Raw genomic sequence first — 27,112 nt, forward strand, 5'->3', positions numbered from 1 at the left:
AGGTAACGTTGCCCTACAAGTCTGGACCTGACACCCCTGGTGTTGTCAACTCCAGGGAGCAGATCTACTGCAGAAAAGTCCTTAAATGGTTTTGTCTTTTAATGAGAGACAAGTAGAAACTGTTAGCTTGTTTTAAGTTACTGTTTGCCTGGCAAGTGAAATGAATTGTCTTACCCCATTTCACAGTCTCATTTCATAGGCAAACATTTTGTCATGTTAACAAGAAATTAATTAATTTTAAGCCTGAATATTAGACTAAAATACTTGTTAAGACTGATTTATTTTTAGTTTTTTGCAGCATATGAACTACGCTGGTGTGTGTATGTGAGACTGTGTCTGTGTTTGTGACTGTGTCCATTGGCACAGTGTAAACTGTGCTGTGTGTGTATGTGTGAGACAGGTTGTGTTTGTGACTGTGTTTGTTGGCATAGTTTAAACTGTGCTGGTGTGTGTCTGTGTGTGAGACAGGCTGTGTTTGTGACTGTGTCCATTGGCACAGTGTAAACTGTGCTGGTGTGTGTATGTGAGACAGGGTGTGTTTGTGACTGTGTCTGTTGGCATAGTTTAAACTGTGCTGCTGTGTGTCCATGTGTGAGACAGGCTGTGTTTGTGACTGTGTCCATTAGCACAGTGTAAACTGTGCTGGTGTGTGTATGTAAGACAGGATGTGTCATGACTGTGTCTGTTGGCATAGTTTAAACTGTGCTGGTGTGTGCATATGTGTGTGAGACAGGCTGTGTTTGTGACTGTGTCCATTGGCACAGTGTAAACTGTGCTGGTGTGTGTATGTGAGAAAGGGTGTGTTCGTAACTGTGTCTGTTGGCATAGTTTAAACTGTGCTGGTGTGTGTGTGTGTGTATGTGTGTGACACAGGCTGTGTTTGTGACTGTGTCCATTGGCACAGTGTAAACTGTGCTGGTGTGTGTATGTGTGAGACAGGCTGTGCTTGTGGCTGTGCTTCTTGGCACAGGTGCAATGAGTAGTGTGTGGTGGGCAGGTACGGGCAGGACTGCGCTGGAGTATGTGTGTGAGACAGGCTGTGTTTGTGGCTGTGCTCCTTGGCACAGGTGCAGTGAGGAGTGTGCAGTGGGCAGGTACGGGCAGGACTGTGCTGAAGTGTGTGACTGTGCTAACGGAGCGCGCTGCTACCACATCCACGGCGGCTGCCTGTGTGAGCCGGGCTTCCAGGGACCGCGCTGTGGGGACAGAATGTGCCCTGTGGGGACCTACGGAGTGCACTGCAGCCAGCACTGCCTCTGCCACAACACACACACACTGAGGTGAGTACAGAGACACACACACACACACACACACTCACACACACACACACCAGCACTGCCTCTGCCACAGCACACACACACTGAGGTGAGTACAGAGACACACACACACCAGCACTGCCTCTGCCACAGCACACACACACACTGAGGTGAGCACAGAGACACACACACACACACACACACGCAATACCCAGTACACCTCACAGGCACTGCTGTCTTCTGCTGATTCATGAAATGATTAGGATTCTATGGTCAGCAGAGAAGGATCATTTATTTAAATTTTACCTTGAAGTACTGACTAGACACACTTGGAACAGTTAAGTCTACATAATTCACACAAAACTTGTTTAGTCTGGCGGTGATGTTCATCCAAACACTGGCTTTGTGTCCAACCCTCCTGTATCTGGCCCTGTGTCTCTCTGCCGATTGGCCAGCTGTCACCCGATGAAAGGAGAGTGCACGTGTCGCCCGGGGTGGGCGGGGCTCTCCTGCAATGAGACCTGCCCGCAGGGTTTCTACGGTCACGGTTGCCAGGATACCTGCCTGTGTCTGAGCGGGGGAGTCTGTGACAGCGTCACTGGCCGGTGCCAGTGCGCCCCGGGATACACGGTGAGGACTCAACGCTCCTGAGTGACACACACGTGTTCACATGACACATACGTGTTCACATGACACATACGTGTCCACATGCCACATACGTGTTCACATGACACATACGTGTTCTCTCGTTCTTATGAGGAGACGCTTGGAAAGGGGGTTTAAGATGACATTCGTGGGAAAACGAATTGCATCGCTAGTTAGTTAGTTAGTTATGTTTATTGACTCCCAAAGAAAATATTCAATATAAAATACAAAGAATAAAAACATTGGGTCCAAACAATATTCTGTATACAAATAAAGATTACTCATTTACATGTTCATGTTCCAGGATTTCCAAAGATTTCCACAGCATACACAAAACTTTCTTGTCCGTGTCTATAAATAGTGAACTAAGGTCATTAGAAATATACTCAAATTTTTCACGAATTTCTTGAGTTTGGGGGCATAAGAGTACATGTTGTTCATTTTGTGTATCAGTGTCACATGAGCGCAAATGTTGTTCAGACGGCGTGTGACTCCAACTCCCTAGTTAAATATGTTCAACCTGTGTGATGACAGGCGAAACCTTGTAAATGTTATTCAAACATACATTTTTACAAACATACATTTTATTACTATGCTCCCATACTCTGGAACACCCTCCCTACAGATCTGAGAAAATGTGAAACAGTTTGGTCGTTTACATGTAAAACTCAAGACCTATCTCTTTGGTCTTGCCTATTCTGACAGTATAAGGTGTTGTGCCGTCCTGTTGTTTTTCCTCTTATTTCATTTTATTTATTGTTCTCTGATCTCAGATCAGCGCTCTGTCAGTCCTCTGCAGAGATGGCCGAGCCGGTCATTGATCTGGGGCCAGTAGGGAGCGGTTGGTGTAATACCTGTGTGTGACCTGCAGGGGGAGCACTGCGAGAGTCACTGTGAGAGAGGAAGCTATGGGAAGAGCTGTTCACTGCGCTGCGGCTGCAGCCCCTCCCACTCCCTGGCCTGCTCCCCCATCGATGGAACCTGCTTCTGCAGGGAGGGTGAGGAGCACACATTACACACACACGCCCAAGCATGCACACGTACGGACGCACACATGCACAAAAACACACACATACACAAATTGCTCGCTCGCGCACACACACGCACACACACACACACACACACAAGCATGCACACGTACAGACGCACACATGCACGCACGCACATGCACAAAAACACACACATACACAAATTACTCGCTCGCGCACACACACACACACACATACACACACATATATATATATATGTATATATACTGACAACCAAGGATAAACTAGCAAACACACAAATGCAGAGAAGTGGCCGTTCCTCAGATGTGGGAAAGACAAGAGGACACTTAAAAGATGCTCTGAGACACAGACAGGCTCCAGACCCCCTGTTTTTACAAACAAAACGGAACATCTGGGGACGGCTTGTTTATGAGAACGTACTTTGCGTCTGTCATTGCTTACGCTCAGATCACTTTAATCTGTGCAGAAGAAAGAGATCCAGAAGTAACCGCGGTCTTGTGTTGACTTGTGCGCTGGTAGGGTGGAAGGGCTCGGACTGTTCCACCCCGTGTTCCGGGGGGAGCTGGGGGCCGGGCTGCAATGGTACGTGCCAGTGTTCCAATGGCGCGTCCTGTAGCCCTGTGGACGGCACCTGCGGTTGCACTGCAGGATGGACGGGGGCGCTGTGTGACCAGCCGTGTCCGGTAAGCGGCTAACGGTAGCTAACGCAAGAAAGGCCCTGTCCAGAAAATGCTCTTTTTCTATTCCCATATTGTTGTTTGACATCGTCTGTTGCCTTCTCCCTGTTTGGAATTATCACAGTTGAGCAATCTTTCATGGGATTTTACAGATTTATGAAAGGAAGAAAAATAATTAATGTTTTTATGGTTCGGAACTTCCTGTAATTGCTGCATTTTGAAATGAGTTCTTTATTTATTATAAAACATGTCAGGAAAGCAGTGCCGGAAAAGGGCCCATTAAACACAGACAGACATTCTTAGATCTGAGTAGGGTAAGAGAAAGCACATCTGGCCATGTAGTCTATACTCGAAGCATGTGCTGCCCACTGGTGGCCAGACGTGGTAAGACGCCAGTTTAGAATAACGGCCATTTACCTGCCTTCAGATCTTCATTTACAGTCATTACAGACAGTATTAGTGCAGCATCACGGTATGAGAAAGTGAAACTATGGTTGTGTTTTAAAGACATCAGGTTGGGATAACCATGGACGCTACTTATAAAAATCTTGTGATTACAAAACAAACTCACCCCTCCACTGCGTTTGAGAAATAATTGGCCCTGTATGTAACTTTGTGATGTGGTTTGGGATACCGTTAGTCATGTGACATTGTGCTGTTGTGCAAGTTTTTGTGTGTGTGTGTGTGTGTGCAGGAGGGGTGGTACGGTCCAGGCTGGATACAGAGGTGTGACTGCCTCCCCTCTGTGTGCAGGAGGGGTGGTACGGTCCGGGCTGTAAGCAGAGGTGTGACTGTCTCCCCTCTGTGTGCAGGAGGGGTGGTACGGTCTGGGCTGTAAGCAGAGGTGTGACTGCCTCCCCTCTGTGTGCAGAAGGGGTGGTACGGTCCGGGCTGTAAGCAGAGGTGTGACTGTCTCCCCTCTGTGTGCAGGAGGGGTGGTGGTACGGTCCGGGCTGTAAGCAGAGGTGTGACTGTCTCCCCTCTGTGTGCAGGAGGGGTGGTACGGTCCGGGCTGTAAGCAGAGGTGTGACTGTCTCCCCTCTGTGTGCAGGAGGGGTGGTGGTACGGTCCGGGCTGTAAGCAGAGGTGTGACTGTCTCCTCTCTGTGTGCAGGAGGGGTGGTGGTACGGTCCGGGCTGTAAGCAGAGGTGTGACTGTCTCCCCTCTGTGTGCAGGAGGGGTGGTACGGTCCGGGCTGTAAGCAGAGGTGTGACTGTCTCCATTCGGATGGCTGTGATGGACGCAGCGGACAGTGCCTGTGCCTGTCAGGCTGGACGGGTACAGAACACACACCCCCCCCCCACCTTCACCCCATCCCAGTGGTTCCCAAACTAGCCCCGCCCACAACCCACATAACGAGCATTTATCGCACCACTTCATAATATGCAGCCTGACTTGTTCAAATATGATATTGAAATGATTTTAATGTACATTCAAACAACTGTGTATACACTGTAACTAGTACAGAGAATGTAAAAAGAGCAGTTTTAATTTGACGGGGGCTACAAACACAATCGGTTTATCCACTTCAGGAGAAAGAGATAATATTTTGTAATAGCTGTAATAGATTAACCCTTTAAGGTGCAAGACCACAAATGTGTGATTAGAATGTCCTTAACTGAACATTCCAAAGCTGATGTAACAATCACTTCTGGTAACTGAAAACAATGAAGTTCTGGAACACTGACCTGGAATTTTGGGAAAAAAACATTCCAAAAACACCTGCTCTTCAAAGGGTTAGTAATATCAATTTGAGCTGAAAGCGTTAATATGCAAAAGACTCCTCTTTTTTTGCTCTACTCCACCCTCCCCCACCCCCAGGGCCCCACTGTTCCCAGCCCTGCCCCGAGGGCACCTGGGGGCGCCGCTGCAATCGAAACTGCTCCTGCCTCAACAGCGCCACCTGCCTGCGGCACAACGGGACCTGCGTGTGCAGCGCTGGGTACTGGGGAGACCAGTGCCAGCACGGTGAGCGCTCTTATCCCAGAGCTATCTATCGGCTACTCCTCCCATTCCAATAATATCCATGGTCCTTTTCTCCCCCGCCTCTCTCTCACTCTCTCTCTCTCTTCTGTGTTTTCTCCATTTCTCTGTCTGGTGTCCTGCTATCCCTCAATCTCTGGCTTTTAAAAATGATTTTATTACTCTTTTTAAATGATAATTACAACTTATTGAAATCAATCGTTTAGCTGATGATAACGATGATGCTAATGATGGCTATTATTATTATTCGATCCTCTGAAGTTACATTTGCAAGATTACAGGATCGTTCTCTCTCTCCCCCCTCCCCTTCTCTCTCCCCCCTTTCTCTCACTCATCTCTCTCTCCCTCCCTCCCCTTGTCTCCCTCCCCCTCTCTCCCACTCCCTTCTCTCTCTCTCCCCATCTCCCCCTCCCTCCTCTCTCTCTCTCTCTCCCTCCCTCCCCTTCTCTCCCTCCTCTCTCTCCCTCCCTCCCCTTGTCTCCCTCCCCCTCTCTCCCACTCCCTTCTCTCTCTCTCCCCATCTCCCCCTCCCTCCTCTCTCTCTCTCTCTCCCTCCCTCCCCTTCTCTCCCTCCTCTCTCTCCCTCCCTCCCCTTGTCTCCCTCCCCCTCTCTCCCACTCCCTTCTCTCTCTCTCCCCATCTCCCCCTCCCTCCTCTCTCTCTCTCTCTCTCCCCATCTCCCCCTCCCTCCTCTCTCTCTCTCTCCCTCCTCTCTCTCTCCCTCTCTCTCCCTCCCCCTCTCTCTCCCTCCCTCCCCTTGTCTCCTTCCCCCTCTCTCCCACTCCCTTCTCTCTCTCTCCCCATCTCCCCCTCCCTCCCTCCTCTCTCTCTCTCCCTCTCTCTCTCCCCATCTCCCCCTCCCTCCTCTCCTTCTCTCTCTCTCTCTCTCTCTCTCTCAGTCTGCGGGATGGGCTCGTTCGGCCCCCGCTGTGCCGCACTGTGCCCCCCGTGTTCTCGATCCTCCGCCCCCTGTCACCACGTGACGGGAGAGTGCCAGTGTGCCCCGGGGTACGCTGGGATACTGTGTGAGCAAGGTCAGTCCTCCACACGACGTTATTCCATTCATCTACCTGCCAGATACCTGTAACAAGGGAGACGTACTGAGCGTGTGTGTGTGTGTGTGTGTGTGTGTGTGTGTGTTCTCAGCCTGTCCACTGGGATATTATGGGAAGCAGTGTGCCAGTGTGTGTCGGTGCGCCCAAAACTCCACGTGTCACCATGTGGACGGCTCTTGCCTCTGTCCACCTGGCTGGACTGGGAGGGACTGCTCTGAGCGTGAGTCACTCCCCATTCACATACATACATGTACATGCACACATACATACATATATACATACAAGTACATGCACACATACATGCATATATACATACATACATATATACATGCATGCACACATACATTCTCACATACATACATGCACACATACATACTCACATACATATATACATACATGCATGCATGCACACATACATACTCACGTACATACATACATGCATGCATGCACACATACATACTCACATACATACATACATGCATGCACACATACATTCTCACATACATACATACATGCACACATACATACTCACATACATATATACATACATGCATGCATGCACACATACATACTCACGTACATACATACATGCATGCATGCACACATACATACTCACATACATACATACATTCACACATACATACATATATACATACATGCATGCATGCATGCACACATACATACTCACATACATGCATGCACACATACATACATACGTGCGTAAATATATGCACACATACATACGTGTATAAATGCATATATATACATACATGCATGCATACGTACATACATACTTACATATATGCATGCATGCATATATAAACATGCCTCACACACACACAGTTGATTGCAGATAAAACATGATAAACCACTCAATTGCCTTACAACCTTGTGGCTGCAGAGTGCCGTCCCGGGACGTTTGGCCTGAACTGCGCCCATGCGTGTTCCTGTCCCTCCAACACCAGCTGTAACCCCCAAACTGGAGTGTGCGTGTGTGCGTCCGGCCTGGGAGACAACTGCATTCGAGGTACACAAAGTTAAAAAGCAACGCACTGTACTGAGTGACAATTATATACAATAAAGTAAGTGTGCATGTGGCAGGGGGTGTTTTGAAGGGTCGATGGGGATACTCGGGGGCTTGATCCTTTGAAGCGTAGGATTTTTGGAACATTTTTTTTTATTATTCAAAATTCCAAGTCAGTGTTCCAGAACTCTAGAACATTGTTTTTCAGTTACCAGTAGTGATTGTTACATCAGCATTAGAACGTTCAGCTAAGAAAATTCTAATCACATATTTGTGATGTCACCACCTTAAGGCAGGTGCTGTATGGTGAAGAAGGTGGCTGGCATTGTGTAAAATAGTTTCAATTAAATGAAATTCAACGATGACATAAGAAGCAATTTAAAGGGGTGTAATATTGCCCCTCTCAGGGTGGGATGTGATCAGTACTGAATTCAGGGGTGTAATACTGCCCCCCTCAGGGTGGGATATGATCAGTACTGAATGCAGGGGTGTAATACTGCCCCCCTCAGGGTGGGATGTGATCAGTACTGAATGCGGGGGTGTAATACTGCCCCCCTCTGGGTGGGATGTGATCAGTACTGAATGCGGGGGTGTAATACTGCCCCTCTCAGGGTGGGATGTGATCAGTACTGAATGCGGGGGTGTAATACTGCCCCCCTCTGGGTGGGATGTGATCAGTACTGAATGCGAGGGTGTAATACTGCCCCCCTCTGGGTGGGATGTGATCAGTACTGAATGCAGGGGGTGTAATACTGCCCCCCTCAGAGTGGGATGTGATCAGTACTGAATGCGGGGGTGTAATACTGCCCCCCTCAGGGCGGGACGTGGACCTGGTGGTGCCGGTGACCCCGGCGGAGCAGGTGAGCTGGGGCTTCGTGGCGGGCATCGTCCTGCTGGTGGCGCTGGTGCTGCTGCTGCTGGCGCTGCTGCTGGCCTACCGCCGTCGCCACGCCGACAAGCAGAGCCACGTCCCCACCGTGTCCTACTCGGCCACTCGCACCGTCAACTCCGAGTACATGGTGCCAGGTAGGCCCCGCCCACACGTACTCCCCCAAACCGGCCACACCCTCCCCCCCCCCCCCACCACCCTATACATGCAGGCCTCTCTGTGACTTGTACTCAATTTTCACCAAAAAAAAAATATATATGTATATATATACTGTACACTCCTGGACAAAAAAATGGGCCAAGCCCAAAATGGCAAAATATTAAGCTTTTAATGGTCTTAACAACAAATAATTGGTCAGAAAATTAGCAGGAATTAAACAAATGCACTCCTGAGACCTCCTGTGCCACCGTTTGCTTGTTTACTTTTGCTGCAGTGAACTGTTTGGGGAAAAGCTAGAAACAGGGAAATTCACTTATACAGTAGACAGATTAACATAATGTCAAATAAAAGAGTCATGTTTTGTATTTGGTTGCATATCATTTGCATGCCATGACTTCCTGATGTCTGTGACCTATCAGCATCATCAGAGTCTGGAGTTCTTATTTTCAGGTTGTCCTACAAGCGATACAAAAGCTCTTTGCACTTGAATTGATCTCTATTGGAATTGGGGGGTGGGACTAGATTCAGCTGAAAATTATGCTGATACAGTATGGAACACATTTGTTGTCTAAATGGCTTTATGTCATCAAGGGTCCCAGGTATCAAATGAGCCTCAAACACCATGCTACTCCCAGATATGCAGTAGATACTACAAGCGTTGTTTCTACTGAATATTTTTTCCATTGAGTTCAATGGGAAGATTAATCAGGAGTACTTCATACGGGTTAATACTAAAATATATCTAATGTTCATTTCGTAAAATTATTGTGTTTCCCGAGGGAAGGGGCATCAGTACATTGATGGTCTAGGCCTGGGCTGCCCAACCCTGTTCCCGGAGATCTACTGTCCTGCGGGTTTTTTGTTCAACTCCAGTTTGGCACACCTGATTCTACTAATCGGCAGCTCTCCAGCAGTTGAATGAGGTGCGCTTTGTTAGAGTTGGAGTGAAAACCTACAAGGTCGTAGATCTCCAGGAACAGGACTGGGCAGCCCTGATTTTAAACATCAGTAAAGATTTTTGATTTTTCTGTCTCTGTGGCACAGACGTCCCACACACGTACCACCACTACTACTACAACCCCAGCTACCACACCCTGTCCCAGAACCGTCTCCCTCTGCCCCAAATCCCCAACAACCAGGACCGTTCTATAAAGGTAAGGCCATCCCTCCCCCCCCCCCAAGCCCAATATTGCTACGCATCTAAAAATAAGGATCAGTCTATGAGCACAACCACCCTACAACCTGTGCCGCCCTACTATTATCAGCGATCTTTTATCCTGGTCCAGGAGAGCCACGGGGTCTGCTGGTCTTTGTAGTTCTTCAGCACTTAATCGATTGATTAAAGCAGCCGATTACACTGTTAACTTATCTCATCTGGTTGCTTGGGTCTGAACTGGTTGCTGATATTAAGGTGAAAACAAAAACCAGCAGCAGACCCTTTGGCTCTCCAGGACCAGGAATGAAGATTGCTGGTCTATAGCAGGGGTGTCCAATCTTATCCGAAAAGGGTTTTGTTTTAGCCTAGCACTAAGACACCCGATTCTGCTTGATTGAAGTTTTTATTCATTTTCGTTTAACCTTTATTTGCCCAGGAAAACCCCATTGAGATCAAAATCTCTTTTGCAAGAGGGACCTGACATAAAACACAAAGTTACACCAGACAGTAGACAAAGGAGTTCATCCCAACATCGAATGGGGGAACGAGACAGCAGTGGAACAGTAATTAAAAAGCAGAGTGGAGGTTAAAAGCAGGAGCACGTTTCAGTCACAGAGTCGCGAGTTACATGTCTGAAGTCAGCAATCGAAAGTAAGTTGCCAAGTTAAAGATTTAAAGTAAATTAGCCGAATCGGGTGTCGCCGTGCTGGGCTAAAACAGAAACCTTCACCCCCACCCGGCCCTTTTCAGATAAGACTGGACACCCCTGCTCTGCAGGTAAGAAGTGGACCAGACCACACACTACTGTTAAGGAGCTGAAGTGTGCAGCACAGGTAGATTGCAGGTAGATACTCTACCTGTGCTCGCCAGGAGTGGAGGCAACGGTTAAACCCGAGAGGGTTTCGTTTCCCTCTCCTGGGCAGAACACCAACAACCAGCTCTCCTGCAACGGCAAGAACGCGGAGAGGGAGCGCCTGGGCCTGTTTGGGATGGAGAGCAACGCCACGCTGCCCGCCGGCTGGAAGCACGACGAGGCGCCCGCCCCGAAAAACCAGGGTTCGTATAATTATACACGCCACCCCCCCCCACCACCCCGAAAAACCAGGGTTTGTGTAATTATACACCCCCCCCCACCGGCCCGAAAAACCAGGGTTCGTACAATTATACACCCCCCCCCACCCCCCCACCCCCCCCACCCCCCCCACTGGCCCGAAAAACCAGGGTTTGTATAATTATACCCTGTCCCACCCACTGAAACCCACCCCTCCCCTCCCCCAAATCGCCTCCCCATACCCTTTCAGGAGGGAGTGTCAGAGGGCAGCCCAAGGCCATTTCTCTACAGTACGGCATGTTCTGCGCACCAGTTTTAGAAAGTAATTGGGAAATGCCCATAATGTTCTATGACTGAGGGGATTTTTCTCCCCAGTTTAATTGAATTGCAACTCATTTCCTAAGTCGTGTGAAATTGAAATGGAACTGAACCCATCTCTGCTGTGCACAGGATGAATCAAAACAAAATGGCTAGACTGTACCAAATGTATTTATGCGTGCCTGTGTGCGTGCGTGCATGTGTGCACGTGTGTGTGTGCATGTGTGTATCTGTGTGCGTGTGTGCATGTGAGTGCATGTGTGCATGCGTGTGTCTGTGTGCGTGCGTGCACGTGTGTCTGTGTGTGCGTGCGTGTGTGCGTGCGTGCATGTGTGTGTGTGTCTTTTCAGGAGCTTTTGGCATGGACAGAAGCCACAGCTACAGCGCCAGTTTGGGCAAATACTACAACAAAGGTTCATTTTTAAATTTCATTCCTCCTCCTCCTCCTCCTCTTCCTCGCGCCTGCAGTTTCCTGCGTTTCAGCTCCGTCCCCGTTTTCCCGCTTTCTTGAAACGTTTTATGTTTTTGTGCCGCGCTTCGGTGCACTTGAACACGCCCCCCCCCCCTGGCCTGTCGCTCGGCAACCCGCCGCTGCCTGACCGGGGGGCGTCTCTCTCTGCGAGCAGGCCTCTCCAAGGACTCCGCCGTGACGGACAGCAACAGCTCCCTGAACAGCGAGAACCTGTACGCCACCATCAAGGACCTGCCCTCGCCGCTGCCCCGCCCTCAGGAGAGCGGCTACATGGAGATGACCCCCTTCGCCCGGCCGGAGAGGTCCTACGCCGAAATCAGCCTACCGCCCCCGCCCCCCGTCCCCTCCCACCGGGGCGCCAGTGAGTAACCCCTATCGGACAGGAAAGAAACCTCCTTACCTGTGGAGCAGGGGTCTCAACACTCTTTAAGCAGGTTCTCTCTTTTGGGGTCATTTCATTGAAAGTGTAAAATGGAGTCTCTTACAGTGGAGCGGTTGGGCACCGAGTTTAAGGTGTTTGCTTGCACCGTGACTCTCTGCCATGACGTGAAATCTGCCAAATCAGCTTGTCATTGGCCGGTGGTAGCCACGGTTACCGTCTCCAGCATTCCATTTATCTCTTTTTTTTCCCCTCCCCCGCAGAACGCTGTTCCCTTGGTAACGTCCCAGAGCAGGAGCCCCAAAGCCACTACGACCTCCCCGTCAACAGCCACATCCCGGGACACTACGACCTCCCTCCCGTACGCCGCCCCCCCTCCCCGAAACCGCGGAGACACCCCCGCTGACCGCGCCCCGATTCACACCTCACCCGGCTGCCACAGAAATGCACAAGAACACCGTCGGACCACCACACAGCGCACCCTGCTGGAGAGGAGGCTGTCATTACAGGAACTAGGAGCCTACGAGTGAACACAGTGGATGTGCGAGAATGACTGACAGCCGCCAATCAAGACTTTAAGGACCGCAGATTTCCTGTTGCCCCTCACCAAGGCGGAAATTCTTGCCTGTCAGGGGAGATATCAACATCCACACATTAGTCATGTCCTTGTTCTGAATGGCACTGTCCGTTGATTGTGTACCAGCATGTCTTTGTTGTATATAAATGTACATAAATCTTCTTTTTGAGTCTGATTTTGTCTCTACGTTTATTTGCCAAAAGACCTCCAAATGGTACTAGCTAATTACCATATTAATTTGAATAATCACCACCCTTGAATAGATAGCACACAGATAATATGGTTTTGACATAAACAACTCCATTATATTATGGTCCAAGAAAGAATAATATAATTAAATATTTTTAAATCACATAAAAGTATAGTAATACATATGGACTCCCTTCCATTGAAATCAAATGAATTGGAGCATGTTAATTATATCAATGAAGTGACAAAAACACAAAATACAAGAATTGTGGGGGAGAAAGTTTATTTAGAAAAAAATAGTACTGTAATAAAAAAGTATTCCTCTAGCTATTATTTTTGAACAAAAAAATAATCAGCCAATACAAATTATTTTTCATTTAGTTACAAAAGTAATTAACTGAGCTGAGCAATGAGGTTTTAGTGTTTTACCCCAAAAAATATCAACAGAACTGGCAGTAGAAACTACGTCTCACAGATTTGTTTTTCACACAAACACAGACATTGGTTTCCTTTTATCATTTTTACAAAAATATAGTTCTATAGAAATCTTTGCAGCAAAAAGTGAGAAAATGTGTTTTAATTAACCTGTAACAATGTAAAAGGCAAAATATGCAATTTATTGAATTTTATGTAGATGGAGAGTCGAGAAAATCACATGACCTGTCCGCTGACTGTTTAAAGAACTTGCAGAATGTTTGCTGAGAACATGTTTGTGTGGAGTGTGAAATTAACTGTCAGTTTCCAATATTAGTAACATTATGCCTCTTCCCGCATACAAATGTTCTGTCTTCATGAAACAAAGCTATACGGTTCCAGACGTTATCCACAACTGTTCTGTGATCTATAGTTACACTGTCACCAACAGTAGTCGGCTCTGGTTTAAATGGCAGGTGGATGACCGGCAGTCTTGATAATGCATTACGCACGGTACGGTAACGGTCGAATGGAATGGACCTAGAGGCACACACCATACCGGTTAAGTCGAATGACCGTACGTCATACACTGCACTACAGTGGTCGAGTGGAACGACCGTATGGAACACACCGTATCGGGGTGGTCAAGGCGAATGGCCGAATGTGTTGCATCGTCTTAGCACGGACGAGATGAACGACCGTTTGGTACTCGGACAAGGGTGTGGCTACGAGTCGTTATAATCAAAAGAAGAAACGAACTGGTTACGCACCGAAGTAGGCTTCACAATAAGGCACCAGGTATATTAGCATACGAAGCAAGAAGACCCGTCATCCACTACTGTACAAGCAAAGTACAGTACAGTACATTTCTGCAACCCAGTGCTAACGAAACTAGCCACCGATTCCACTGCACATTTATATATGCATTTCAAAATACACTGGAATGCTTTCTGTTAATAAATGTATTGCCGTTGCTGACAAAATGAAGATGATCAGCCTTTTTTCTTTTCGTTTCAAAATTTCTTCAGATATAGATACATCTATCTCTTAAAGAAAAGGCCTTTATTAAACCAGGAATCGGACATATCAAAAGCAGTGGGTGTAGTTGAGTTTGTTTGATTGATTACAGTTGGACAGCTGCTGATCATTTTATGCCAAGTTAACTGACATAACCGAATGCGTTTGGGAGACAGATTTATCAGCTGTAAATACAATAACGTCTCAAAGTCAAAGCATGATCTCTATATAATTATACATGAGATAATGCTGAATTCTGAGGTGGAAAATGTAATCTACAATCTACACTTTGCTCTCTGCCAGTGCGTGACATTGTTGTAAATGCATACGTGTTGTAATATTGCAAACACTGGCCCATTGTACCCCATCTCAAACACTCGTAAAATATTTGCATAGCTGCCAGTTTTTTCCAAATATGCATTTGTTTGCTTTTAAAGTAAATATGGCTGCTTTGAAAAATATAATCTTTTAACAATTACATTAACTAAAAGCCCTTTGTCAAGAAAAGTCAAGCACATTAACTCTTGCAACAACAAAAAAAAAATGACTCGACTAATAATACAAAATAATTATGTAGTTGCAGGAGAAAATGTTGATTTAAGCCACTTTGGTACCAGCTGTACGTAGTTTGTGTAAAAAAGTAAAAAAACTGGATCGCACAAGTGGCCGGGATTAATAACTACTTGCCAATACGCCCCGTCCAAAGGAGAAGCTAACCACGCTGATTACTTCAGAAGACCAATCACAAGTCCCGCTTAACCCATCATTCTAATTAAATCCCCACAAATCAATCGTTAAACAAATACTATTTTTTTTCCACCAAGAGAACTTCCCCGTAAATGTCTTTCAAAACACAGTAATCACCCTCTGACCATATGAAAGCAACCAAGTTGTAATTTTGCATAACTTTGTGGCAGAATTGCTTAAGAGGTCCTCCAGAGTACCCCATAATTTTAATTAGCCCAATTTGGTCAAGATTATTATTATTATTATTATTATTATTATTATTATTATTATTTGTACAAATAACAAAGCTGCATTTCATAGCTTTGCTTTTGCAAAAATGAATAATTTGTCACAATATTCCACAGTTGGTGATGGTTTGAAACAAATGGTAGTGATGACAGATAAAAACTTGTTGGAAACGCTTTTGGTTTAACTTTCTGAAAGCTATCTTTGGTGTTAACAAAAAAAAAAAAAAAAAAAGACAGGAGCAACACAATTTTTTTTTGACAGGATATGACTGCTCTCTTAAAAATTAAGGAGATCTGGAGAATCTCCCTCTCTTTAAATGCTATTATTCCCAGCCAAGCCGTTTCTTAAGGGCACTGAGAAATAATTCAGCTTAAATCACAGTCATGCTTTTTTTACGTCTCTAAAACCAGGAGGAAAATGGTTGCTCTGTTCTGGAAAATAAATCTCTGTTATGATTGTAAGTGCACTCCAAGGAGGGTTTTTACTTGGACTAAATGACTACAAAAATAAAAATAGTTCTGACTTTAGAAGGTTGCTCAATAAAGGCTATAGTACACCAAAACAAACTCCTTCCCAGAATTCAGCTAACTCATTTTACCAGTTCAAGGGCACCCCAACCAAACCCAATAGACCACAGGTTTTTGGGGGGTGAGTTTTGTGACCATTGAGGGTCAGATTTGAAATGGGATTAAAGGGGTAAAGGGGACTAGCATCTTGGTTGATGAGCTGTGCGTGTTCAGTGGTGACAGCCAGGTTAAAGGGAATTTTTAAAAAATTGGGGTGCCTCAAAACAGGAATTGGGGGCACTTGTGCCCAGCCCAGTACCTCTCTCCCACAATTCAGCGCTATACTTTACAGAAACAATCTATAAGGTTAGCTGCACTAAATCAATGCACTACATGCACATATAAGCAAATCTACCCACTATATATCTATAGCTATAACTATATCTACGTGTGTGTGTGTAAATGTGTGTGTGTGTGTGTGTGTGTGTGTGTGTAAAAAGTTGTACAAAATAAGAGTTGATTCTCAAACATATGTAGACAGGAAGTTGCGTCCCTCCTTTGGCGTAGGGAAAGGGCTGACTTCCTGTTTTTGGGCCCCCCGGGTGCTGGAGATCTTGCCCTCCTGCTTCAGGACTCACATGACGGAGCAGGCCTCAGCTCTGGGACCAGCCTGCAGAGAGGAGAGGAGAAGAGGAGGAAGGGGAGAGGGGTAGAGGAGAGGAGAGGAGGGAGAGGAGATGGGTAGAGGAGGGAGGTAGAGGGGGTAGAGGAGAGGGGTAGAGGAGATAAGGGAGATGGGTAGAGGAGGGAGGGGAGAGGGGGGAGAGGAGGAGAGGAGGGAGGGGAGAGGGGGGAGAGGAGGAGAGGAGGAAGGGGTAGAGGGGGGAGGGGAGGGGAGAGGGGGTAGAGGAGGAAGGAGAGAGGAGTAGAGGAGGGAAAGGAGAGGGGTGAGAGGGACGGACAAAATTCCATCCAATATGCCCTGCCTGAATATCCCTTGAGCGTAGAGGTGTACTACAAGAACTGTTCTAACTAGTATTTCCAATAACAAATTTTAACGATTAACCAGATATGGAAGAGTAAAAAATGTACATTGGTGAATAATGATGTAAAGATGGCTACTATAAATAAGAACGATGCCCTTACTAGCTTAAGTCATTCTGAAGACTTTATGCTGCAATGCAGTTGGAATTCTCGAAATGTAAGTACAGTTGCTATTGATCTGTGGTTAATGCCATTACATCTCAGCAGATAGGCGACTGTTCATTTTACGCCGGGGAAACGGACTGAATTCACCAGAATGCCCGTCTAGAAACCTGCCCGGAGTGTACAGGTGCGGGTCGAGGCAGTCAACAAACACAGAGCCATCAGACGCGATCGAGCATCCCGATCAGCAGCCGCTCGGCCGAGCGCAGAGCATTCTGGGATACGCGCTGCGGTCGACTCACAGCTCTGACAGCGTGGTGACTGTGAGCTGCTGTCGCACAAGCGCTCTGTGTAGTGCGTGATCTACACGTGATTCGCATCTTATCGGTAAAACCTGAGTGTGCTTTGGCAGTGGATCAAAATCCTCCTCTTCCCCTTAGAAAAAGACATGCCCTGGATATGCGTGTGTGTGTGTGTATGTGTATGTGTGTCAGTGTGTGTCGGTGTCGGTGTGTGTGTGTGTGTGTGTGTGTGGGTGTGGGTGTGCACTGGGCTTGTAACCCAAAGCTTTGCAAGTTCAATTCCAAAGTAGGACACTGGAATTGTGCCCTTGAGCATACTTAATTACTTAAGGGTGCTTAATGTGAATTGCTTCAGTAGACATAGCTATAAAAATGCTAAAAGTCGCTCTAGTTAAGAGAGTCTGCAAAATGGCAGTGTAATGTCCTATACAGTGTCACCATATCAGGGCGCGACACACAGTATTCGGATGCAGCTTCCCAAAACAAAACAAACAAAAACAAAAATAAAAAACCTGGGTTATTTTGCATCGTACGTAATGGCACGCTGGAGGTGGCGCCCCCTACCTGTCGACGCGCGTTGTTGCCCACCACGTAGGAGTGAGAGATGAGGCCCTCGGCGAGCCCGCCGCCGCCGGAGCTGCGGAAGGAGCGGGAGGTGACGGTCACCGAGCCGCTGGCCGCCGCCCCCGCCGCCGCCGCCGTCTTCTCCGAGGTCTGGCCGCAGGACCCGCAGACCACCGTGCGGCTGCGCAGGTTGTACTCAGCGTCGGCGCACGTGCTGTGCGCCCCCTGCAGGCAGAGACCGGGAAGTGCGTTAGAAACCGGGGCTGCGGCGCTGCTGTCCTCCAGCAGGGGGAGACAGAGGCAAGGAAAAAAAAACCACAATACAGTGATGTTTCATCTTCTGCCTGAAGGGGGCGCCAAAGATAGATCGTACTTTTTAAAGGGTAGAGCTACTTCCTGGATGCCACGATGGGGGAACAGGTCAAATTCTCAGGTGAAAAAGACAAAATGTTTGCAGGAGTGGAAGCAGCATCAACACACTAAAACCAATGCCCTCAGTGTGGCATAAATCTCTCAGAAACAAGAATGTGCTTGTCAGGAGGTAACCCACTCCAATTTAGATTTTTGGGCTCAAATAGCAGTTCAGGTATAAGCAAGAATATGCTCTCGCCATTTAAATGGAGAGAAAAACAAAAATCCCCCCCCCCCCCCCCCCCCCCATTGACAAAAAACTATTCATCAACAGTCACCAGTGTCAAAGAAATCTGTACTTACCATGTCTTCATCATCATCATCCTCCTGGAACAGTGTGCGTGTAACCTTCCTCATTGCCATTTCCTGCACGCGCGCGCACACACACACACACACACACACAAACACACACACACAAAAAGAGAGAGAAAGTGGAGTAAGTGAAAGACAGAGAGATAAAGAAAAAGAGGAAAGAAAGAGAAAAGTCAATTTTACGCGCGAGTGGCTGCTCACTCTGCTGGTGCCCATCAGTACAGTGTGTAATGATTTAAAGTGCAGTCTATACCCTGGTTTCTGTGTAACTGCAGGCTACACACACAGAGCCAGTGAGGCTTTCTCTCTCACACACAGACCAGTGCAGTGAGATCACACCACAGAATGCACAACCGTTACTGAAGGTCTCTGCTAACACGTTTCGCTAAACAATAGCGTTTCGCTAAATAATCGTGTTTCGCTATTAACGTTTTAACGGTAACTGCGATCAGTGCACTGCAATCCGTTTAAACACTGAAACCTTTTCCCCATTCAAAGGTATAAACAATTATGGGGACATTAAGCCAGTGGGGGATGTGTGTGTGTGTGTGTGTGTGAGTGTGTGTGTGTGTGGGTGTGTGTGCGTGTGCGTGTGTGCGTGTGTGCGTGTGTGTGCATGTGGTACCCACATCTCCACTGGCGCTGATCAGGATGGTCTGGAACATGTCTCCGAAGCCCCAGGAGCTCTGGCCCTTCCACACCAGGTCAGAGGGGGGGCTGTTGGTGGCCCCCGCTACTCCGGCCGCCCAAATCTGCACCCCACAGGAGGAAGAGGTTAGCACCAGCGCAGGGCGACTGACGTCAGCGACATCGCTCGTTGCAAACGATGACAGCGACGCCCGTTTTACCAAGCAGCAGCCACCTCGGCCTGGTGCCTCACACACAAGTCTCGCACATTTGCCTCAGAAAAAGAAAATTCTCTGGCACAATGACAGCAGTTACTTTTCTCTATTAAGCAACAACATTACGGTTTACTTCAACGGGAGGGGACTCATGAGACAATTTACCTAGAAAAAGATTTCAATATGTGCCAGGTGAGTCGGTGTAAGAATGTCCACAAAATATCTATTTAAAATATGAACAAGGAGGACTACATTTTTGCCCAGCGCATGGGACGTAATGAATCCCACGTGGAGGCGGCCAGAGGGACCGGGGTAGTCGCGTTTGTGACCAGGCTCACCGTGACGGTCTGTCCAGCCTTCAGGGTGAATTTGGTGGGGAACTTGAAGATGATGGGGGCCTGGGACCCCACCTGCCTCTTAATCTGCCAGCCGCCCATGAGCTGGTCCTGAAGGGAACAGAAGGACCAAACGCCAGCGTGTTAAGCCTGTGTTAGGCAGGTCCAAGGTCTGTGCTCAGTCCTTGTAAGGTCTGTGTTTGGTCCTTGTAAACTCTGTGTTTGGTCCTTATAAGGTTTGTGATTGGTCCTTATAAAGTCTGCTTGGTCCTCATAAGGGAGGTATTAGGTCCCCGTAAGGTGTGTCAGGTCCTCGTAAGGTCTGTGTCAGGTCCTCGTAAGGTCTATGTCAGGTCCTCGTAAGGTCTGTGTCAGGTCCTCGTAAGGTCTATGTCAGGTCCTCGTGAGGTCTGTGTCAGGTCCTCGTAAGGTCTATGTCAGGTCCTCGTGAGGTCTGTGTCAGGTCCTCGTAAGGTCTATATCAGGTCCTCGTAAGGTCTATATCAGGTCCTCGTAAGGTCTGTGCTTCATGACCGGGAGGTCTCAGCACTGTGTTGGATACTGCACAGCATCGGCACAGCATAATATCTGTCATATCCATCTATTACTAAACAGGGTGAAGGACAGCTCACTATGTAAATGTGCAAAGCAAACATAACCCAGAAGTAATTTCGGTCATATACATACATCTTGTTGTTCCTGGACTTTAGCGCTAAAACTTTACATGTTCTTTATTCTTTTCTTGAGTGACATCTGCCAACTCACGATATAGCACAGGAAATAGTGACACTGCAGTTTTAGTGTGGAGAAGCTTTACTCAATAGGCACTCAACTAAAACTCATCAACTATGACAGTTTAACTCCTATATACTGGTGATGCAAAGGGTTTTCCCATTCACTGTTTTGTAGTCAACGTTCAGAAAGTACAGACCGTTTATCGCGAGCACCCCAGCTCACCTGGTCAGCCTTGTTGCTCAGCCTCACGTACTTCCCGTCCAGGTCCACCTCGTCCACGGTGACGCGGCCGCTGGCAGAGGCCTGCTGGCTGATGCGCGTGCGCGCCACAGCGCCCCCTGCTGTGCTGGAGGCCTCGCTGTCGTTGTCGTTGAGGCGGCGCTTCTTGGCGGAGGAGGTGGAGGTGTGGCTGTGGCCGCTGGAGTTGGTGACGCGCGCCTGGAGGTGAGTCCCCGAGCCAGAGGAACGGCTCACCGCCACCCGGGTAGGAGGGGGGCTGGGGGACAGACGCAGCCTTTGGGGGGCAGGGGGGGGGAGAACAGGCAGGTTTTAGAGAGGTTTTAAAGAACAGAGAGAGGGACAAATTCCAGGAGGAGTGTGTGTGTGTGTGTGTGTGAGTGCAAGCAGGTGTGTGTGTGTGTGTGTGTGTGTGTGCATTAGCGTGTGTGTGTGTGTCAGTAAGTGTATATGTGTGTGTGTGTGTGTGTGTGTCAGTAAGTGTATATATGTGTGTGTGTGTGTGTGCATGAGCGTGTGTGTGTGTGTGTGTGTGTGTGCGTGTCATTGAGTGTATATGTGTGTGTGTGTGTGCATGAGCATGTGTGTGTGTGTCATTGAGTGTATATGTGTGTGTGTGTGTGTGTGTGTGTGTGCATGAGCATGTGTGTGTGTGTGTGTGTCATTGAGTGTATGTGTGTGTGTGTGTGTGTGTGTGTCATTGAGTGTATATGTGTGTGTGTGTGTGTGTGTGCATGTCATTGAGTGTATATAGGTGTGTGTGTGTGTGTGTGTATATCAGTATTTCTCACCTGGCCTCCTCCCCCTCCAGCAGTTTCCTGTAGGCGCAGATCTCCATGTCGAGGGCCAGCTTGACGTCCAGCAGCTCCTGGTACTCGTCCAGCTGCTGCTGCATGCGCTGCCGCATCTCGGTCATCTCCCTGTCCTTATCCTCCATCATCCTGCGCATGGCGTCCCGCTCACGCGACAGAGCCTCCTCCAGCTCATGCACCTTAGCCTCCCGCGCCGCCAGCTACACACGCGCGTGCACACACATGCATGAGAATGGATATACACACACACACGCACACGCACACAGGCATGCACCAACATACACACACCCACACACACACAACCATGCACCAACATACACACACACAATACACACACACACACACACACAGGCATGCACCAACATACACACACACACACACACACACACACACACACACAACCATGCACCAACATACACACACCCACACACACACAACCATGCACGAACATACACAAAATGGTCGCCTAAACGACGAGGCTAATTCAATAATTAAGAGCAAAATTCTAAAGACTACTAAAGACTTTCTGTGCTTCAACGCTGACAACTTTCACATCATTATCACCAAGAAAGATGCTTCAACACCATTTTTAAAAATTATTTTCTTGCCAGGTACCTCGTCATTCTCATACACACCGAGCTTCAGTGGTGCTAATGAGCTAGCCTCCGCCCCGTAGGTCGAACTCTCGCCCATTCAGAGAGGGAAGCGGTTGTTTGTGAGGAGTGTGCGGGGACGGGGGCGGGGGTGGCCGGGTGGTTAGGGGCGGGGGAGTCTCTGCAGGCAAGGACGCCAATCGGAAGTGCGATGAGAGAGGGAGAGAGGAAGGGAGGAGAGAAAACGCTCGGTACGAACCTGCTTCTGCAGCTGGCTGAGCTGAACGGACATGCCCTCCACTCGAACCCGGGTCTGCTGCAGCTCCTCGTGGGCCGCGCCCACCAGGTGGCTGTGCCTGTCGGCCGACTGCCTGGCGTTCTCCAGCTGACGGACACACAGGTGAGGGGTGGGGGGTGGGGGGGGGCGGGGCTTAGGCAGGGCTGGAATGAGCATGCTCAGTGGCTCGCTGCCAACGGTAACACAATGCCGGTGGAACAGCGCAAAAGTGAAGTTGTGAAACTACACAGCCGAGGGTTTCCCATAACTACCGCCCCACCCTTACGCAACAAATACATATCAGGAGAGCTATGTACATTTCCCATACATGGAGATCCAAAACATTTCCGCTTTCCCATGTTCTGCGGCAATGGACATGATATTTTCAGCGATAAACTACAAATATAAATTATATCAATACACCAAAACAGAAATAAATGGATAACGAATGAAAAGTACCTTTTACTGTCATTTGTAATGAGAAATGCACTGATAAACTGCAATATATTGCAAATATACCAATTGTGACTTATTTGCTATTCTTTACTCATTAGTATAAATGTGAATATAACCAGCAGAATGTATTGTTGATGACAGTATAGTGGAATGTATTGAACAATATATTGTTAATATATTGATATGTATTGAAAATACAGTGTGGCTCCATAAATGTATTGCAATCAAAATACGGCAATATATTTTTGTTGCATACGAAGTCCCTTTGGGATGTTGGAGAAGAAAGATCCCCCGGCTGTCCAGTGATTTGTGGTACAGGTTGAAGATGCGTGTAGAAGCTTCACAGCGCCCCAGAGAGCAACTAACACGTGTGTGTTTGCATTATCACACACAGCTGTGATAGAGAGTAACACGCATGTGTTTGTGTTATCACACAGAGCTCTGATAGAGAGTAACATGTGTGTGTTTGGGTTATCACACAGAGCTCTGATAGAGAGTAACACGCGTGTTTGCATTATCACACACAGCTGTGATAGAGAGTAACACGCGTGTTTGTGTTATCACACAGAGCTCTGATAGAAAGTAACACGTGTGTTTGTGTTATCACACAGAGCTCTGATAGAGAGTAACACGCGTGTGTTTGTGTTATCACACAGCTGTGAAAGAGAGTAACACGCGTATGTTTGTGTTATCACACAGAGCTCTGATAGAGAGTAACACGCGTGTGTTTGGGTTATCACACAGCTCTGATAGAGAGTAACACGCGTGTGTTTGTGTTATCACACAGCTCTGATAGAGAGTAACACGCGTGTGTTTGTGTTATCACACAGAGCTCTGATAGAGAGTAACACGCGTGTGTTTGTGTTATCACACAGAGCTCTGATAGAGAGTAACACGCGTGTGTTTGTGTTATCACACAGAGCTCTGATAGAGAGTAACATGCGTGTGTTTGAGCTATCACACGGAGCTCTGATAGAGAGTAACACGCGTGTGTTTGTGTTATCACACACAGCTCTGATAGAGAGTAACACGCGTGTGTTTGTGTTATCACACAGAGCTCTGATAGAGAGTAACACGCGTGTGTTTGTGTTATCACACAGAGCTCTGATAGAGAGTAACACGCGTGTGTTTGGGTTATCACACGGAGCTCTAATAGAGAGTAACACGCATGTTTGTGTTATCACACAGAGCTCTAGTAGAGAGTAACACGCGTGTTTGTGTTATCACACGGAGCTCTAGTAGAGAGTAACACGCGTGTGTTTGCGCTATCACACAGAGCTCTGATAGAGAGTAACACACGTGTGTTTGGGTTATCACACGGAGCTGTGATAGAGAGTAGCATGCGTGTGTTTGTGTTATCACACGGAGCTCTGATAGAGAGTAACACGCGTGTTTGTATTATCACACGGAGCTCTGCTGATAGCAGCTTGGCGTGAAACGCGGGCCGTGTTCATGCCCTCGAGCGAGACGGGGCTTCCTGTTGAGAGCTGGCGGGAGGAAACGCCGCCGCTCTCGGCCGCCTGAGCGAGGCGAAGCCGCACGGCGGCAGGGATCCTGCAGCTCGCGGCTCACCGCTGGGCGGGGGCGCCGAGGAGCAGCAGCGTATTCTTTAATGTTAACAAGTCAGGAATTCAATCAAAACATTTTTAAAGACCATTCATGGACTTCCTGGACTTCCCTGATCTGCACGGTGTGCAGATGGGATAGTTTGAAGCTTCACACCGCCTCACTCGTACAGCCTAGCCAGGCTCCCTCAGATCTGTGCGGGGTGCGGACGGGGTACCTTGGAGTTGTAGGTCTTCTCCATCTCCTGCTTGTACATGCGGAGCTGCTCCTCGTGCTGCGCCCGCATCTCCATCAGCGCCTCCGCCAGCTTGCTCTCGAAGTCCATCTGCTCGCCGTTGTTCACCTCCACGACGCGGGTCTCATGGCGGCGCCTGGTCTCACGTAGCTCCTGCGAGGGGGGCGGGGGGGGGGGGGGGGGGCGCAGAGCGGGGGCTAATCAGCATGGGGGGGGGACTCTTTCTGTGCGTGCTCGCGCGTGTGTTAAATAAAACTAAAACGAGTCATTAAATTTAAATAAAAATAATAATACCCTTGGTGCAACACTGTGCTTCACAGTGAATTAAAAATAGCAGATCAATTAAAAACACAGAAGGCATTAAAAAGTATTTAAAAAGACACAACCAAAGTAAACGAGGTAATAGAATAAAATCAATAAAAAATTTAATTTAAATTAAATGAAATTAAAATAAAAAAAATTAAGACATTAAAAAAACATTAAAACAGGAACAGTAAGAATTCATGTGAAAGCAATGCTAACAAGGTACTGCACAGCCCTCAGACCCTCTGGCAGACTATTCCAAAGGCAGCTGAGGCCACAGACACTGAGTGATGCCCTGCCAAAGGTCTGAGTCCCATATCTAGGGATGAGTAATAGGTTACTGCCAGACATCTGAAGGCCCTGTTAGGAGAAAGGCTACCTACTACCGATAATAATAATAAAAATAATAATAATAATAATAATAATAAATGTTATTTTTGTATTACTATTATTAGTAATGATATTAGTAATAGTATCAGTACAGATAGCAGTAGCTACAGTAGTAGTAGCAGTACAGATAGCAGTAGCTACAGTAGTAGTAGTAGTACAGATAGCAGTAGCTACAGTAGCAGTAGTAGCTACAGCAGTAGTACAGTAGAGATAGCAGCAGCTACAGTATCAGTAGAAACAGCTGTAGCTACAGCAGTAGTACAGTAGAGATAGCAGTAGCTACAGGATCAGTAGAAACAGCAGCAGCTACAGTATCAGTAGAAGCAGCTGTAGCTACAGTAGTAGTACAGTAGAGATAGCAGTAGCTACAGGATCAGTAGAAACAGCAGCAGCTACAGTATCAGTAGAAGCAGCTGTAGCTACAGCAGTAGTACAGTAGAGAGAGATGTGGGCGGTCTGACCTCAGCATAGATGTTCTTCTGGAATTCCAGCTCCTCCTTCAGGGTCTGGATGCGGTTCTCTGCGTCCACCCGCCTCAGCATCTCATCCTGCAGCTGCTTCTTAGTGTCAGTCAGACCCCCCTCCAGCTGCCACGGCAACAGAGGACACAGCAGCGTCACAGCGTGCAGGACAGGTGAGCAGGGTGAGAGACACAGACGCACAGAGATACACATGCACACGCGCACAAATGCACCCGCACAGGCATGCATACACATACACGCACATGCACGCACATACACAGACGTACATGCATGCATACAGGCATGCATACACATACACGCACATGCACACACACGCACGCACATTTACGTACACACACGCACATGCACGTATACACAGACACACACATGCACATGCACACACACACACACACACACACACACACACACACAGAAAAACACAGATTCACATGCACAAACATACACACATACACACACAAGCGTGCACGTGCACACACACACACAAAACGTGAGAACTTCTCCACCCCCACCACACCGCTGTTTGCCTTTTTTTCAAGGCCCTGGTTTAACTGTCATCTTTACTGTAATTAGAGCCCTATGCTTGTGGCCTGAGTAAAACTTACTAAAAGAATGTTTACATTGCTTTTTTAAAATGTCCCTCAGTCCATTAACAGCTTGTAAAAAAACTGCTGCAGTTCCCCCAGCGACCACAGGGTGGAGCTACATTGGCACATGCTCCAGAAAAACCATTTTTTTCATCACATATTTTTCCATTACATGGCCAGCCCCACTGCCAGCTCTAAATTACTCAAGTGGAAACAGCAGGGCGGTACACGGCAGTACATTTTAACCCTGCCTTGGCTCTTCTTCACTACTGCGATCGTTCAAGCCAAAAGATCAGGGTTTAAAATAAACTCAGGGGTGATATGAACTCAGTGGCAAAACTTGGTCGGGTGCTGGCCTGGACAAAAGCCACGTCGGGTCACTATGCTTGAACGCTGGAATGCGTGTCAACCGAGTAGTACGCTGTAAGCATGATTGTGATGTCACAGGAAGTGATGTCACCTTGGCCAGCTGGGCCTTCAGCTCGCGGACTTCGACCTCCAGGTTGCGCTTCTCTCCGAGGGCGGTGGTCAGGGAGGCGTCCTTGGAGTTGAGCAGGGCTTCCAGCTCCTTCAGCCGGGCCAGCGCCCCCGCAAGGTCCGCCTCCTTCTTGGTGTTCCTGTGTGAGCAAGAATCACATGACCGCAGTGTCACCACGCAGCCGTCTACACCAAGGCTGCCCTGCCCCGTTCCCTGTGGATCTACTCCAGCCCTAACGAAGCACCTGTCATTCAACAGCTGCTGGTGTTGCTGAGCTGCTAATTGGTAGCATCAGCAAAT

General features: G+C 47.9%; 2 protein-coding genes across 4 annotated transcripts in view; one reads left to right on the forward strand and one right to left on the reverse strand.

Annotated features, from left to right (window-relative positions):
• Window positions 1-12,826, forward strand: part of LOC118233229 (platelet endothelial aggregation receptor 1-like) — a 42,270-nt gene extending 29,444 nt beyond the window's left edge. For both annotated transcript variants that reach the window (XM_035428697.1, XM_035428698.1), the window contains exons 9-23: window positions 1,068-1,280; window positions 1,712-1,886; window positions 2,773-2,899; window positions 3,431-3,594; window positions 4,764-4,866; window positions 5,410-5,556; window positions 6,471-6,605; window positions 6,718-6,846; window positions 7,528-7,653; window positions 8,467-8,676; window positions 9,743-9,852; window positions 10,778-10,910; window positions 11,574-11,636; window positions 11,850-12,056; window positions 12,338-12,826. In XM_035428697.1, the coding sequence (XP_035284588.1) occupies window positions 1,068-1,280; window positions 1,712-1,886; window positions 2,773-2,899; window positions 3,431-3,594; window positions 4,764-4,866; window positions 5,410-5,556; window positions 6,471-6,605; window positions 6,718-6,846; window positions 7,528-7,653; window positions 8,467-8,676; window positions 9,743-9,852; window positions 10,778-10,910; window positions 11,574-11,636; window positions 11,850-12,056; window positions 12,338-12,480 (2,185 nt within the window). In that variant the 3' untranslated portion in view covers window positions 12,481-12,826. The remainder of the gene's footprint in view (window positions 1-1,067; window positions 1,281-1,711; window positions 1,887-2,772; window positions 2,900-3,430; window positions 3,595-4,763; window positions 4,867-5,409; window positions 5,557-6,470; window positions 6,606-6,717; window positions 6,847-7,527; window positions 7,654-8,466; window positions 8,677-9,742; window positions 9,853-10,777; window positions 10,911-11,573; window positions 11,637-11,849; window positions 12,057-12,337) is intronic.
• Window positions 12,827-13,106: 280 nt separating this feature from the next.
• The window catches only part of LOC118233231 (lamin-A-like), a 49,278-nt gene continuing 35,272 nt past the window's right edge, over window positions 13,107-27,112 (reverse strand). For both annotated transcript variants that reach the window (XM_035428705.1, XM_035428706.1), the window contains exons 4-14: window positions 26,795-26,951; window positions 25,730-25,855; window positions 24,558-24,728; window positions 22,301-22,426; window positions 21,428-21,648; window positions 20,622-20,913; window positions 19,668-19,775; window positions 19,117-19,239; window positions 18,479-18,541; window positions 17,765-17,989; window positions 13,107-16,422 (exon numbers count right to left, since the gene is read on the reverse strand). In XM_035428705.1, the coding sequence (XP_035284596.1) occupies window positions 16,387-16,422; window positions 17,765-17,989; window positions 18,479-18,541; window positions 19,117-19,239; window positions 19,668-19,775; window positions 20,622-20,913; window positions 21,428-21,648; window positions 22,301-22,426; window positions 24,558-24,728; window positions 25,730-25,855; window positions 26,795-26,951 (1,648 nt within the window). In that variant the 3' untranslated portion in view covers window positions 13,107-16,386. The remainder of the gene's footprint in view (window positions 16,423-17,764; window positions 17,990-18,478; window positions 18,542-19,116; window positions 19,240-19,667; window positions 19,776-20,621; window positions 20,914-21,427; window positions 21,649-22,300; window positions 22,427-24,557; window positions 24,729-25,729; window positions 25,856-26,794; window positions 26,952-27,112) is intronic.

Source organism: Anguilla anguilla, chromosome 8, assembly GCF_013347855.1.
Source record: "Anguilla anguilla isolate fAngAng1 chromosome 8, fAngAng1.pri, whole genome shotgun sequence".
Classification (NCBI taxonomy): Eukaryota; Metazoa; Chordata; class Actinopteri; order Anguilliformes; family Anguillidae; genus Anguilla; species Anguilla anguilla.